Source organism: Diuraphis noxia, unplaced genomic scaffold, assembly GCF_037042655.1.
Source record: "Diuraphis noxia isolate RWA-SAM2 unplaced genomic scaffold, SU_Dnox_SAM2 contig0002, whole genome shotgun sequence".
NCBI lineage: Eukaryota > Metazoa > Arthropoda > Insecta > Hemiptera > Aphididae > Diuraphis > Diuraphis noxia.
The window spans coordinates 79,131,765-79,146,980 of record NW_028301712.1 but is presented as its reverse complement, the minus strand read 5'-3'; the positions used below and the strand labels follow the sequence as shown (position 1 = coordinate 79,146,980).

The following is a 15,216-nucleotide window of genomic DNA, read 5'->3' as shown; positions in this document are numbered from 1 at the left end:
ATATTTTCACTCAAATTTTCCTAGATTCTGCACTTGTATTACTACATTACTATATGTATAGTCATGTCGGTAATACAATAAATTTCTTACCAACGGCCATAAATGCGTTTCTTAAATTGTCTATTCCTAAAACGAGCCTGTGAATAATATATATAGATTAAAGGTAAATCTCTGCATCTTACCTTGCGCGGTGTGTAATCCTCGGGAAGCAGGTGGCACGCATATCGTCGGGGCAAAATATGGATCAAATCGGGACTCGATCCACTTGTACTGTACAAAATATTTTTTCTCTTCATATAACAAAGTATATGGATTCTCACTATTCTCAATCAGGATAACGACGTGATTTATAATTGAATATAGAGAAAACTGTATGGACCGTTTAATATAAGAATGAAATATTATGGCCTTTTTACCAAAAACTACTTGCAGGATATAGTCGGCGTGCAGCTTATCGTGTTCGGACTGTGCAACCTTATATAGAACTTTGCTGATAAATGTTTCATCGACGACTTTCCGAACGTTTCCGTCCGCGAATCTCGTATATTATGACATTATGAGGTTCTTAAACATGCGACGCTCCGTGCGCAAGTAACAACGGTATTATTTATAGGAATATAATATATATATATATACGCAATACGCCTATTCAGCGCTAATTTAGAACGCGTATTGTGCATATATTTTGTTTATCACCATGTAAATAGTTTAATATAATTTTATGAAAAATGTATATACAATAATATATAAACACCGATCTTACGAAAAGTATGTTTGTATGTATGTATTATGTTCGGAGGGGGGGGGGGGGGGTGGAACGATACTGTAAACAAGCAAGGGAAAAAACGAGTGAAATTTTTCGCGCGTGGGCTTGCGGACGAGTCGCGATACTGTAGAGAAAGAATTTAGAAAAAAAAAATGTTATGCCCGCAACCGATATGATATATTATTATTGTTTATTATGATAATATTATGTGTTTCGAATACTTGTCGTTATTTATTGCGATCGCGCGGCGAGTCGAGACGCGTCGGCGGCTAACGCTGGCGGGTCGAGCGATTGCAAACGTCGGCGACGACGGCGTTATAGTTTCCGCCGCCGCGAGCGCGTGTGGTGGGGGATCGCGACTTGTCGGCAGCGGCGGCTTACGCTCGTCTCCAGCCAGCGCTCCATCGCTATCGCTCTCAGTGCTCTCACTCACTCTCTCTCGGCCGGTCTCTCAGTCAATCACTCTCTTGGTCTCTCGCTTCTCGGCCGTATAATAACGGTGTCTCGCCGGAACCGACCCGGTAACGGAACACACACGCAACACGCGTCTCGCCGTGTGTCGTACACAGCAGCTGTATAATATAATACATATACGCGTATAGCGTTCCTTCCGAAACAAACAACTGTATAATATACGCTATCGGCGGTCTTCGTCACGTGTATCATCGTTTCCGCCACGGTCGTGTTGTTCCTTGTCCGCGGACGCGTGTTCGATATCGCGCTGCAAAGTTCGTGTGCGGTGGCCGGTTGTCAGGCGCGTGTTTGCGTCAGGAAATCGAGATTTACCGTCTTTTGCTCTCTCGGCTTTCGTCCTCGAAAACCGTCCGAGTGGCCGACCCGAACGCCGTCCGCGCAGTGTGCTGTTGTCACAAGGAGAGTGCTGCACCGACGTATTATACGTCCATCGGTATTTTAAAAGGATAAGGTTTCTGCGACGACGACGGCGGCGGCGGCCGACGAGAGAACGCACAACACGCGCGTACAATAATTATATTAATATATTATTGTTTTTAAACTGCCGTGCCACTGCAATGTACATGATAAATATTACGTTTATCATGTAAACAGTTATCGTGTAATCATGTTCAAGAACGGGTTTCAGGAGGACGCACCCGCTAGTTTCGAGGTATTTTTTTTACTATTTATTTTCCGACAGCCATTTAGAGTTGTATGTCAGTATATTGGATCATATATGTTCGTGAGGTTGGCCCCGTGTTGACATTTTTGTCTGGTCAATTCAAAATATGTGCCATATGGCTTTCAGCGTATAAAACTACTATTTATATCATAAGACATGTTTAATAATTCTAAAACCTAATTTGCAGTTATCGACTCAATTTTTGCAAATTCTAATTACGAATTTCCAATCCATTTTCTAAATATTAGCATATTTTCCGAATCAATTAGACAAAGTGCAGGTGGGACTTCATTGATGCGCCGTTGTTTAAAATGTTAAGATATATTACCATTGATTATACATTGTAACTACTATATAATAAGAATTTATAATATTTATAATTAATGATTTGTTGAGTACACGTGTTATAAACTTTGAGTGTTCTTCAGACTAATAAGGCGGATACCACTATTCTATATATAATAATATAATTTATAATCAGGAAATACCGGTGATTACGTCCACCTTGGATTTTCACAGCGAGTTTCTAAAATTATTGAAAACCCAACTACCTGAGTGTGCCAAACATCTGAAAAATCGAACCTTGATAAGATTAAAATTAAAAATTACATAATATATTATTTTTTTAAATCGACTTGAGACTTAATTGGCTGTATAAGATGGTGCTCTGTTGTTGGAGATACAGTTATAGGTTAAAGTATCGAGTTTTTTCTCATGTTATGTTCTTGAAAATTACTTTATATTATAATGTCATAGCAAAATGTCATAAACATTTGCCATTAAAACATGCAATGTGCATTAAAAATGAATTTATCTATAATAATATTATAATAAACGTTTATGTTCAAACACTGCAGAAAACCAACAATTTTTTTTACAATCCGTGGGATTAACGTTTCATGACATTAAATAATATAAAATAAAAAATCATTTTAAATGTTTAATTAGGAGATTCCCCTTCAAATTAAATAGATCGAGAGCCATTATAGGTGCAATACTTTATGTTTATTAATTATAAATTTATAACATTAAATATTAAATAATATTATTCAATTATATACAATATTTAATTCATTAACTGAATATACGAGCGACTAAATCTTTAATACATAGTATAAACTTACTTTTCTAAACCATATTAATGCCGATTAATAAAATATAAATTTAATTCATTTAAATAAATTAATAATTTTAATAGCCCTTATTATGGTGATCAATGTATTGTATTATGCACATAATATAATAAACGTGATTAATATTATAATCATTGTTATGTTATTATAGTGTTATAGTAACACAATTTGTTTTTTTTTAACACATTCCTTACTGATCAAATGCTGTATATCATCATGGCTATTATTTTTACATTCATTACATATACAATTCCTTATACTTATTTTATAATAAATATTATATGCACATTTAAGACGAGGCGATATAATATTGAACTTCTTTCAAACACTATACTTATACAATGTATCAATTGGATACACTCTATGACAAATTATGTAGGTGTAGACTATATTTCTATATACTGGATATAATCTACATTCGATTTCGAGTCAATGTATATTTTGATTGTGACAAATATGTCGTTAATATCGTAATAGTCGTCTAGCTGGCTTAAAATATTCTATTCCTCGTCGTACGATTGTATTATAGTAATAAATATGTATATATATATATATATATATATATATGCGATATAAACATTAAGTTTAATGTATTATGTATATTGTATATGCAACGTAACTAATTTGAATGTTATTTTACGAGTCGTAAAATAATTATTACGTGAACTCGACGAATACGACTTTATTTCCCATTCTCATTACCTATAATTAGTATGTTTCACACTTGTTTTTATTTTCTATTTTTTCAAAACGAATTTTAATTTCCCCGATATGATAATCATGATATTATTGCCCAATTATAATTATTAAGAATAGTATTCAACAGTAAATTTGAAATTCGAAACGTTAGCCGGTCGCTAGTAAAAATGATATACGGAAAAACGCAACCACGTACCTGTACGTTACCTGTACATAAATAATATTTTGATCACCAAAGTTCCACAATTAAATACGCCTAAAATGCATAAATTAAAATAATATAAAAATAAAAACACTTTAGTTCGTTCCGCCTGTTCTTATATAAACGCATTTCTTTTTTTTTTGTTAATGAATTTTAAACGCAAATAATTATATACTCAAACGTTATTAAACCATCATAACGTAATAAATAATTTAAAAAAAAAATTAAAAAACACATAAGACTTAAAAGCTCGTATATTTTAAATGTTAAAACCGATATGGAGAACGTTCTCACGTGATTGGAGTACAGTTTTCCATTTAATTACACGAGACCTAAAACATAATACGTATGTGAACCATTTGAAACGGAGAGAGGAAAAAAAAACTTCGGAATATTAAAATTCTAAATCTTGTGTAAATAAATTTAGTCTTACTGCTCTGCAGGTACCTATATATGTCGACGACGCTATCCTTTTTTATGTGTATCGGCTGTACTACACTATACATCATCAAGCCGTCGATTATTACATAATTTAATTTGCTCGTTTTTTTCTTTTTTTTTTTTTAGATGAGGACCCGATCGTCGGTGTAACGCCGCGCCGCACAGAGAGCGAGGTTGGGACGCGTCTTCGTGTCCTGTTCCATCACAACGCCGTCGCACAGTCGGACAGCAATCACTCGCCGCAGCGATGGGCAACTCGAACAGTCACGGCAGCAGCACGTCGTACGACGCGCGGTCGATACCGCCGCACTCGTGGGCGTACTCGTTCCCGCGCTCTCAGTACTTCAGGCAACCGATCACCGGGCCCAAAGTGCTGCCGCCGAACGTGCCGGGCCAACAACGACCGCGGCTCAGGGCCACCGAAAACGGGTCCATGCTGCACGCGGCCGGCACCATAAACGGCAAACGGCCGTACGAGTATTTGCACCCGGACGACGTGAGTAAAATATTTGCGATTTTCCTGATGTCGTTTTAACTATTATTCAGTTATATGATCTAAAGCAGGGATGTGTCTATGCTCGAAACAGTATCGCAATTGACCGTATAATATGCAGTAAAAATCATAAAAATTGCAAAAATAATTGCAAAATAAATCATTTTTAAATTAAAATTGCTCAACAATATACAAACAAGAAAGTCCACTTCCTGTTGCAGAAAACGATAAAAATATAAAATAGAGAACAATAAATAATTGCACGAAAATCCACGATCTATAGATTTATTATAATTATATAATTATTATACCTATACTATTGTGTGAAATGTATTTTTACGCGCGAGCTCAGCATAATATCTACGAATTTTTTATCGATCTTTAACTTATTTTAGAATAATTATTGGTACAGAAATGGTTAGCTCAGTGTACTAGAAACACCTATAGTTTTACTTAACTATTGAAGTAAGTCAATGGTATTTATTGGTTTGAATAATATACGTATAATAAGTATTTCATAATTTGGTATAAATTACCTGAGTTGTTACTTTTAAATTGTAAATATAATCCGTATAATAGTATTACAGGTATTTTGAAAATTATCTTACTTTTTCAGTTTATACGTATTTCTTTTCTTTCTTTTTTTTTTTTTTATTTGTACAATAAATCATATAAATAAAGAAATATATCTACTCCTTTAAGCCTAAGCTTGTGATGGAGTAGAGAGTTAACAGATGTAATAATAATAGTAATTTAAAATACAACTTTTGAATAAAACAAGAATATTTGTATAGGTACATCCTTTCGAAAAAAGAAAAACATTTCTCAATAAGTATATAAAATAAAATAAAATATGAAATAAGAATAAAAATCATTCACATTAGACTAACAAATTAAAGTTAACAATACAATACCGAATATATAGGAGAATTAAAACGACATCATAAAATATATAAGAATAAGAGAGAAATGTGGCAAGATTCAAATTATTCGTTATTAAAAAACTCTTGGTGAATATTAATACAATAAATAAATGATTGAAACAGATTAAAATAATAATGATTATGAGTATTTAATGATTATATTTAATTGTATGTTATGCTATTTATTTTTAACCAACAATAAAATTAAATTAAATTTATGTCATACAGAAGAAAAATAATATCAATCAATCTTTCACTTATAATAATTCCATAAAACATAACTCTGACCATGAACCCGTTATTTAATTTTAAAAATTAAACCTTGCAAAATCTTGTTAAAATAAATATAATATACAAATCATGTTTGCTATGATAAAAATATATTAATAATGGTATAATATTATTATGATAACTAAAAATAGTTATGATACTTTACACACTGCACCTAAGCACACATGTACCACGTTTGCCTATCTAAAACTCCTTATTACAAATATCTGGCAATATTATCAACGTTACTTGTATTTTTATAAATAATATATTTAACAAATTGCAAGTTTAAAAAAAAAAACTATCCATTGAACTGCAAAAAAATGTTATTTAAACTAACCCAAAAATGGAATTTTCAATTTTTGATTAGCCAATACAACCGTCATTAAATATTTACTATCAAAAACTGCAACAATGGTAGCATTAATACAGCATACAGCAAATAATTTAAATATAAATTAAAATATTTCTCACTCTACCTTTAATACAAATTTATAAAATAAATAATTTAAATAACTTTAAAATAATAATAATAATTTTGGTGGAAAATTTAAATATTTATTATTAGATACAATTTTGTCGTAGATCCAACATGGATATGGATATGAGATTCAGAGACACGTACCTAGGGATGGTAGACGAGATCGTATGGGATACAATATGTATACCAGCGAACCAGATTTACGGTTTTCAGACTCCCGCCAACTACCACCGATGGGTTACCAACATCATCACAATCACGGAGACAATGGCGCTGTCAAAGGCAGGATGTCCCGTTCTAAAAAGAAATACAGAGCTCCTCAAGTGCCTCCATCTTCGTTGCATCATAACGGAGTGAGTATATACTCGTAGATAGTATTGTATATATTGATTATTACCGCGTTTGATATATATATATATATATATATATATACAGTGGCGTACCCAGGGGGGGCTTAGGGGGCTTCAGCCCCTCCCATTGGCCATGTTTTGGAATACATTTTATATTAAAAAAGACAAAGTACAAACCATGATATTTCTAAAAACCGGTATTGAATACAACGTATCATCTTTAGTAACAATGACCTAGTATAAGCAAAGCATAAACGTTGTGTTTATTATGGTACCGAATACCGATATAGATTTAGCCCCCCCCCCCCCATTCGAAAATCCTGGGTACGCCACTGTATATATGAAACTATGAAATATCTTATGAAATATTTCACAAAAACGTGAAACATTAAAATTTGTTCTATGCAAATATTAATGATGATTGATTATCAATAACCTAACAAAAAAAAAAACCCATTAACAATGATTTGTTAGTTATTATTTGCCCTAATATTATAAAGTTGTGAAGTTAAGTTATGACAATTATACGTAAAAATTAAAACATTAATATATGATTATTACTAAAATATTTCATGAAATGTTTTCAATTCTAAATTTCATGAAATTTTTAAACACTAATATATACATAGCATGCATTTCAAGACGTACGTCTATATTATAACCAGTTATGATAAGTATAATTAGTTATGATAACCTTAACGTATTTGTATTTTTTAATTTTTTATTTAACGACATAATTAAAATATAACTTCAAATAAAATATCTTCCTGGCATTAAATTACTGATGTCTTGATGTACCTAGCTATTGAATTTGATGTGAAATCGATATTTTTATATAAGTTATTTGTTTTTGTTTCTTAGATGGACAGCTCTTCGCCGGACTCGTATCAACATTGGGAAAATCACAGGGATAATAGCAGATCTAGTCAAAACAATGGTATGCCAAGATTGAGGTTATTTAAGACTAGAGCTGAGACAAAACGTAAAGTCAGTAGAGATGAATTAAAAAACGCAGAGTTTCAGCCTGAAGTTAAACCACAACCTAGCAATCTTCATCGAAGCATGTCTTCTCCGCAATTTCAAGTGAGTTAACTTTTATTATATTTTTTCCAAACGGTTTAGTTTTTAAAAGATTCAATTCAATTGGTAGTCCCTATATCGTATTTTCTTTATTATACAATTTGAAAAAAAATCCCATAATATAATATAAATTATGATACTATACAGTTGTTCAACTTTTACCACTTTCGTGAATGACAATTTATTACAATCGGGCAGCGGAAACAGTCTAAGTGAACATCGATTAATAAAACTGAATTGAATTTAGGGTTCTGCAAATTTAATTACAATATTCTATTTATATCGCGTGATGTAAGTTACACATCTTCATCGTTACATCTTAGAATATTGTAAAAATGTAAATACACACATAATTTTCGACTAATTGTGATGTAGAAAATTATAGACTCATTCGTGTACGCACATCTATATGTTGTATATGATATTCACTATATTTCCGATATACACTTATAGTGTTGGTAACGCGTCATTCCATATTATTTTGTTCGGTTATGACAAAAAGAATAATTATCGAAATTTTCTGAAATAATAACACAGCTTAGTGCGTATTGCAGCATATAACATGATATAGTTTATGGAGTATATATATTATATAGGTATGTGTACTATATAATTCAATCTAAAATGCACGCACTATTATTATATATAAGGGTTTTCGCTATTATACAACATCGAAAAAATCGTCACATTTTTTTAGCACCATTAAACCTTCGCCTCCCCTAAACAACAAAATATTTTAGCATATTTGACCCCTCCGCATATTATACTTTACTCTTAAACACAGCGAGGTTACTGTTGTGTATAACAATGCCGCAGCTGCGCAGCTATTCGGGACGTCCATTGTCGCGCGGACCGGTTACTCAATAGGTCGAGCAACTATGGCTATAGATCGCGGGTGTAGGAATAATAGGATATCCGCCGGCACGCGTCAAATTGACTGTACCGGTCCAGGCGCGCGAAATAATACGATCTTTGCAGGGATCGTCACTCTGGCGTAATGTTCACGCAATACAAAAAAGAAAAAAAACGCATTTGTAGACAAATTTTTTTCATTTGTAATATATAATATATAATGCTGCTTTATCGTTCGTACAAATATTGCGTTATTTTTTTTTTTTACGGACGTATTCGTTTAAGTCACTGCAGGTTAACCGAACTTTTTTAGTAATGACTTTAAATACTAACTTACCGGCCAACTGTTTTATTTTTTACAGGCCGAATTGAAACGTGTGACAGAAAGACTGAGAGAAAAGGAATTCCGCCATCCACCCGTTGGCCGTGCATCAGAAAGCTCGTCCAATCCTGCTTCCGAGGAACGTTCGGTTGTGGTCGCCGACAATGACAAACATCGCGAGAGCCCGGTGAACTCAAACAGACAACGGTTAATGGCCGACCGGGCCAAACGGATGTCCAGGTCGATACCGAATCTCTCTACAAAAGTACAAGACGACGATGACGTCCGATGCACTGGCGAGGGTTCGTCAGCCACGGGTTCCAACGACGAGAACAAGAACCACGAAAAGAGAGCGAATCCTAAAACAAGGTATGCCCCATATCAAGAGCCGGTCAATCAATTATTTCAACGTTTCAAGTGTTTATAATGTATTTTGCGTTGTTTATAGCGTGCCAGATATTAAACCGAAAACATTCTACTTCGGTATGAACGAGTTCAACGATACGACAAAGATCAACAGATCCTCCGAAGACGTCGATCGATTCGCTGATAGCTTTAATAAAACAAACGCTTCGCCTTCCGATAGCATTGCTAGCAGTGGCCCAACAGACGAGGTATAAAACCCCGAAGACAGTTTTATTTTAGTAATTATTATTAACATGAGAAGTATGCTCTGAATTGTCTTAAACTTTCAATATCATACATTCTGTGAGCACAACATTTAATCAACTATTTAATTTTTTTTTTCTTATTAAGCCAAGTTTTGTTTTTTTTTTTTTTTTAATTTTAATTATTTTTATGTAATATTTTTTTTAAGAGGACTTTGCACCCGCATATGTTGTCTCCGTCTTCTTACACACGTACGGTATGACAAATTTTCGTTCACCAGTTTCAATAGAGTGCTGTTACTTTTGATATTAGAGCGAATTTACTTATTATCAAACTTTTAGGCAACAACATTATCTGTGTTCTCTCATTGGGTTTTTATGATATTTTAATTTTTAATTGAGTTATGAGTGTGTAAAGTAATAATATTTTAAAATGCTCATAACTCACTTAAAAATTAAAATATCCCAACAAAATATAGCCAGCGAGAAAAAACAGATAATGTTCTTACTTAAAAGTTTGATCATAGGCCAATCTAATATCAAAACTAATACTAATGAGCGAAAGTTGTCCATGTCGTATGTCGTACGTGGGTAAGACGGAGACAACACATTCGAGTCCTCTTAATGTATATATCTCTATTTATACATAATGAAAGGTAATTTGATATTTTCTTTGCATTTTTTCTTTCTAAACTTTAGGTAGGTGAGCAAAAATATTTTATATTAATTTTATTATAATAAAAAACCCTTAACTTTGTAAAAACTTCTAAGTATTTTTATATTTATGTATAAATATTTTAATATTTTAGAGTGGTGGTGACATATCTCTTCAACTAAGACCTACATTACCAAGAAAACAGTTCGACATCCCTAGATTTAGTCCAACAGCTGCTTGGCGCTTGCTCACTGCTTTAGAAAGTCCTTCACCAGTTAGTCCTATTTGTAGCGGTGGAGAGGAAGATTTGATACCAATTATAGATCAACCTCATAATTCAGGTGATAAATCTGGGGATAGTGGTATTTCTGGAGACGCTAGTCCTAATTCAGCTCATAATTCACAGGTAATACATAAATAACATGTTTAAAAATACCAGTTTAATAAACTATTATAACTTTTAGGTTGCTTGGACTCCACAGCAAGACTTGGAAGAAACAAGTTCAGATGGAGGATTGGAGGATTCGGCTCCAGTTTCACCACAAAGCTTGGATGCCACACAATTTTCAAGAACTCGTACAGTCGCTAAGCCAAGTTTCTGTTTATCCCTACCCAGAGATGAAAGTACAGGAATTGATAAAAGATATGGGCAATTAGTGAGTTTTTTTGTTACCCAATGGCTTAATAAGAATATTTTATGGTTATTAAAACAATACCATTTATTATGTTCTATAAAGAATGAAGATTTTTCACCAATGAACCCACCCAAATCAAATGGTTACTTTAAATCTAAGTTAAATAGAGGAAAAACATCGACAGATAAAAACAAATCAAAGTTGGATGAGAACTGGGTGTTGAGTAGAAGTGTACCAGATTCATTGCATCAATCAGGTTTAGTTGGTAATTTCCCATCACAAAATTGGAGTCAGTTAGAATGTCAAAATGGAAATGAACCTTCTGATGAAGAATTGGCTATGTCATCTTTACCAAAGTTTTCATATTTAGCTGCAGGCAGACGAGCTATGTATTTGCCTGAATATAAATCGTTAAACTATTTATATCAAAAGTATATTTAAACGTCTAATTAACTGTTATTAGAACTCTTTTCAAATACAAATCCAATTTATAGGGATACAAAAAATGTGCCTGAAAACAAAGCTATTGTATCAAAGTCGTGTGAGGACCTCACAAGAGACGACCTGGAGGATGAAGAGTTACCAGTCATAAATGAAAGAACAAAACATCAAAAATCAACAAATAAAAAGTTTGCATTTCAAAGTACAATCAGGCAAATTGAACGAAAGAAAATAGCTGAAAAATTATCAAAAGAAGCAGAGTACAAAGGTAATAATATTTATATATTTATTTGCGCTTTAATATACCTCTAATTGAACTTAAATAATTTAATATAGAACGCCAGAGATTAAGTGAAATGGAGGCTATGCGCCGAGTAGAAGAAGAGTTTCAACGAAAACGAGAAAGAGAAAAAGCAGACATTCGTCAACAGTTGAGACTGTATACATTAACACAAGGTGATAGAGAACCGGCACAACCACTCCCATCTAGTACTCAAGTACTCTCTGAATTTCGGGAGTCAAGGCGTGATTACAAAGATTTTAACTCTTCTAGGTAAATATTATTTCATATTGAAAATATTTATTAACAAACTATTACATTTAACTAAGCTGATCACTTTTTAGAGTTGACCATGAATCTAATAACCGTTCAGAAACTCCAGTAAAAAAGTCAACAACTGTGCATCCAAAAGTTGTATACCAAATGCCAAAAAGTACTCCGGTGTATGTGACACCAAATTCTGTACGTAAACAATGCAATGGAACTGAAAAAGGATCATCAACACCAACATCTGGAAACTACCGAAGAGACTTTGCTCAAGGAGCCCTACCACATTCTGTCGCAAGTTCCGACTCAGAAGTGTCTGTGTCGATTACTCGGCCAACTTCACGTACAAAGCACAGAAGCAGGTAGATAATCATCAACTTTTACCATAAACCATATTTACTATTGATGACTAAAGTTAACAATTATGTAACTTAATATATTACTTACCTAATAAAAAAACATACTACTTACTACTTACCACTTAGTGAATTTGAAACGCATGACTAATTAATTTAAATATATATTTTAATACTTCAAAACACAACAAACGATGAACAGGTTAGTAAAGAAGTCCCTATTAATATAAAAAATGGTGATCGTTTACATTTCTATGACAACCTTAATTTTTGAAAATTTTTTTAACCAATTAAATGTTCTGTAAGATTTGCATATTAGGTATAACTTTGACTTAAAACTATTTAATTTATAATATTAGTCATAAAATTATTTTTTTGTTATGAACTCTACAAATGTAATAAAAAAGTGTTTTTACTTGTTTCAATAAGTGACTTATTATTATTATAAGGCATTGGTAAAAGCTATAAAATAATTTAAAAAAATATACAATCTTAATCAGTGAAACCAATGCCTATTAATGAAAAAAACAACTATTGTAAAGGTGTTATTAGGTTAAGTGTTAAAAAAGATGGATTTTAGGATATGGTTAATTCAATGTTAGATTTTTAAAAATAAGGAATATTAGCTATTTAGCTAATATATGCTGTGACACCTAACACATAGTTCAGGTAGTTCAATTGAACTGTCTTAAAAATTGATAACTGGCTAAAATAAAGAGTACCTAATTTTGCTATTATCAGTTGAGCATTTTCAACAACAAATTATAATGCACAAAAAAGTTACTAAATTATACCTAATTATGAAATTAAAAATAATATTTCAGCCATTCTTCTTTATTTTATAAAACTTTTTACATATCTACTTTGTTAACTACTTACCTGACAAATAAAAAAATAACCTAACAATTTCAACAAGTTATCAATAAACTTAACAAAAAATATATTGTAAATGCAATACTAACTACTATTGTGCTTTGGTTAACAATTCTAACTCAGGTTTTAGCAAGTATGGAGCTCGGGATAAAGTGTGTATTCTAGTCAAATATTCAAGTCTCCATTTCACCAATATAGGTTGGTAGTAAATGTTACTTGGTTTGTCTTAAATTTTAGGATAATTGTGTTTTTATTTTGTACCATTTAGATCAGCCAGTCCAATATCTGATCGAGAAAACAACAACATTGGAATCAATCTTGATTATATACATATTATAAAAAGCTTAAAACAAAAACAAAATAACGAAAAAGTAAATATCTTTTGGGAAAAAACATTTTTATGCATTGGTATTAAATATATAATAATGAAACTTTTATTTTTATTAGGAATTAAATGAAGTTACCAATGAAAAAATTCCGGCTAGCTCTATAGTCGGTGTAAATTCTCTACAACCATTTATGAAAAATAAAAATTCAATGTACAAACCTATTGTTTTCAATCCGATTAACAAGAACAAATTTGCTCAACCATTGATGTAGATTTTTATATTATTATTTACCTAATTTTTAATGTATTGTTATTCTATTTAAATAAAATAATTTACTTGACTAATTTTACTAGAAGTAGGTAATTAGCTAATTTTTATTTATAAATAAATAATAAATATCTTATACGTATAAATACTAAATATTCATGATTAAAGTTGTTAATCATGCAAATAGAAATATTTAGTAATTATATTTTGTTGGTCAAATAAATTATTTAGTTTTAGTTAATCCAAATATTTTGTTTTTCACTCTAAGTGTTATTTATATATTAAATTTCCAGTTAACATATATGTTTAGATAATTGTTATCTTATTTTATTTAGTTAATAATGAAAATGTACAACATATATATATATACATGTAATCACACATGTTATTTAAATTATCACTTTTTATTCTATTTTAGATGTTATAAAATTAAAATACCTACTCCATGTTGATTGCCATAATAAAATTGTTTAAATGTACCTATATAATAATTGTATTTTATATTTAAAAATGGTGATTATTAAATAATGCAGACTGTAAATACTTATATGCCACTTGCTTACATGAAATCATTTTTGGAATATAATGTATGTATGTGTGTTAAGTATGAAAAATACTTGAATCATTGATTACAAGACATGACTACCAAAGTACCAACAATTGAATACCTACCTAAATTAAATACTGTAAGTACAAATTAAAAATATTATGTGGTGACATATTATTTATTCAAAAGGAAATAATATATAATTAAAATTTTATAAATTAGTTTTGCTTTTTCATTCTAATCAGTGATCACCAATTTATCATGAGTTTTATATATTTTATTAGTTATATCTTGGCGTTTAAAATTCTCATATTTTAAGAGAACATGTACGATTAGATCATTTTAGATTTCGAGTAAAACGATAAATGTATTGATTTTCCTGATCAACTACAAAGATGTGTTTTTTTTGTGTGTCTGACGTCTGTTTTTTAGAAACAGTAAAAATGCTTAAATTTTTTACATCAGCATCTTTTCTGGCAGTATAGTGAATCTAGTTACCTACTACTTTAAGAAGGGGAAGGGTCAAAAGTAAAATATTTCTGAAAACGAAAAAAAAAATAAGGAAAAACAGAGATTTATAGGCAATACTAGTTTTTGACAAATTCCATTGTTGGTTTTAGGTGTAACTCTTAAGTAAATAACTGTTGATACATTTTCATCTAATGCTTATATTACCATTATTTAATTTTTTAAGCACCATAAAGATTTTAAAAAATCTGACTCTTTTTGAGCTATTTATTGGCATTAGAAAATTTCGATATTAATTAGTTACCTTTAAATGATTGTCGATAAAAAAATTCTTGTTCAT

At 31.3% G+C, this 15,216-nt stretch overlaps 1 protein-coding gene across 3 annotated transcripts in view; it reads left to right on the top strand.

Annotated features, from left to right (window-relative positions):
• LOC107167037 (uncharacterized) overlaps window positions 1–14,404 on the top strand; it is a 60,276-nt gene extending 45,872 nt beyond the window's left edge. Inside the window, exons 1-14 of one of the 3 annotated variants that reach the window (XM_089219848.1) lie at window positions 1,201–1,892; window positions 4,506–4,875; window positions 6,651–6,899; window positions 7,758–7,979; window positions 9,191–9,519; window positions 9,599–9,764; window positions 10,568–10,819; window positions 10,878–11,069; window positions 11,151–11,479; window positions 11,543–11,757; window positions 11,826–12,042; window positions 12,114–12,398; window positions 13,534–13,636; window positions 13,713–14,404. In XM_089219848.1, the coding sequence (XP_089075974.1) occupies window positions 4,627–4,875; window positions 6,651–6,899; window positions 7,758–7,979; window positions 9,191–9,519; window positions 9,599–9,764; window positions 10,568–10,819; window positions 10,878–11,069; window positions 11,151–11,479; window positions 11,543–11,757; window positions 11,826–12,042; window positions 12,114–12,398; window positions 13,534–13,636; window positions 13,713–13,865 (2,961 nt within the window). In that variant the 5' untranslated portion in view covers window positions 1,201–1,892; window positions 4,506–4,626 and the 3' untranslated portion in view covers window positions 13,866–14,404. Of the gene's footprint in view, window positions 1–1,200; window positions 1,893–4,505; window positions 4,876–6,650; window positions 6,900–7,757; window positions 7,980–9,190; window positions 9,520–9,598; window positions 9,765–10,567; window positions 10,820–10,877; window positions 11,070–11,150; window positions 11,480–11,542; window positions 11,758–11,825; window positions 12,043–12,113; window positions 12,399–13,388; window positions 13,464–13,533; window positions 13,637–13,712 lie in introns of those variants that run through there. The other 2 variants (XR_001506149.2, XM_089219847.1) reach the window with 2 other exon arrangements.
• Window positions 14,405–15,216: the final 812 nt, after the last annotated feature.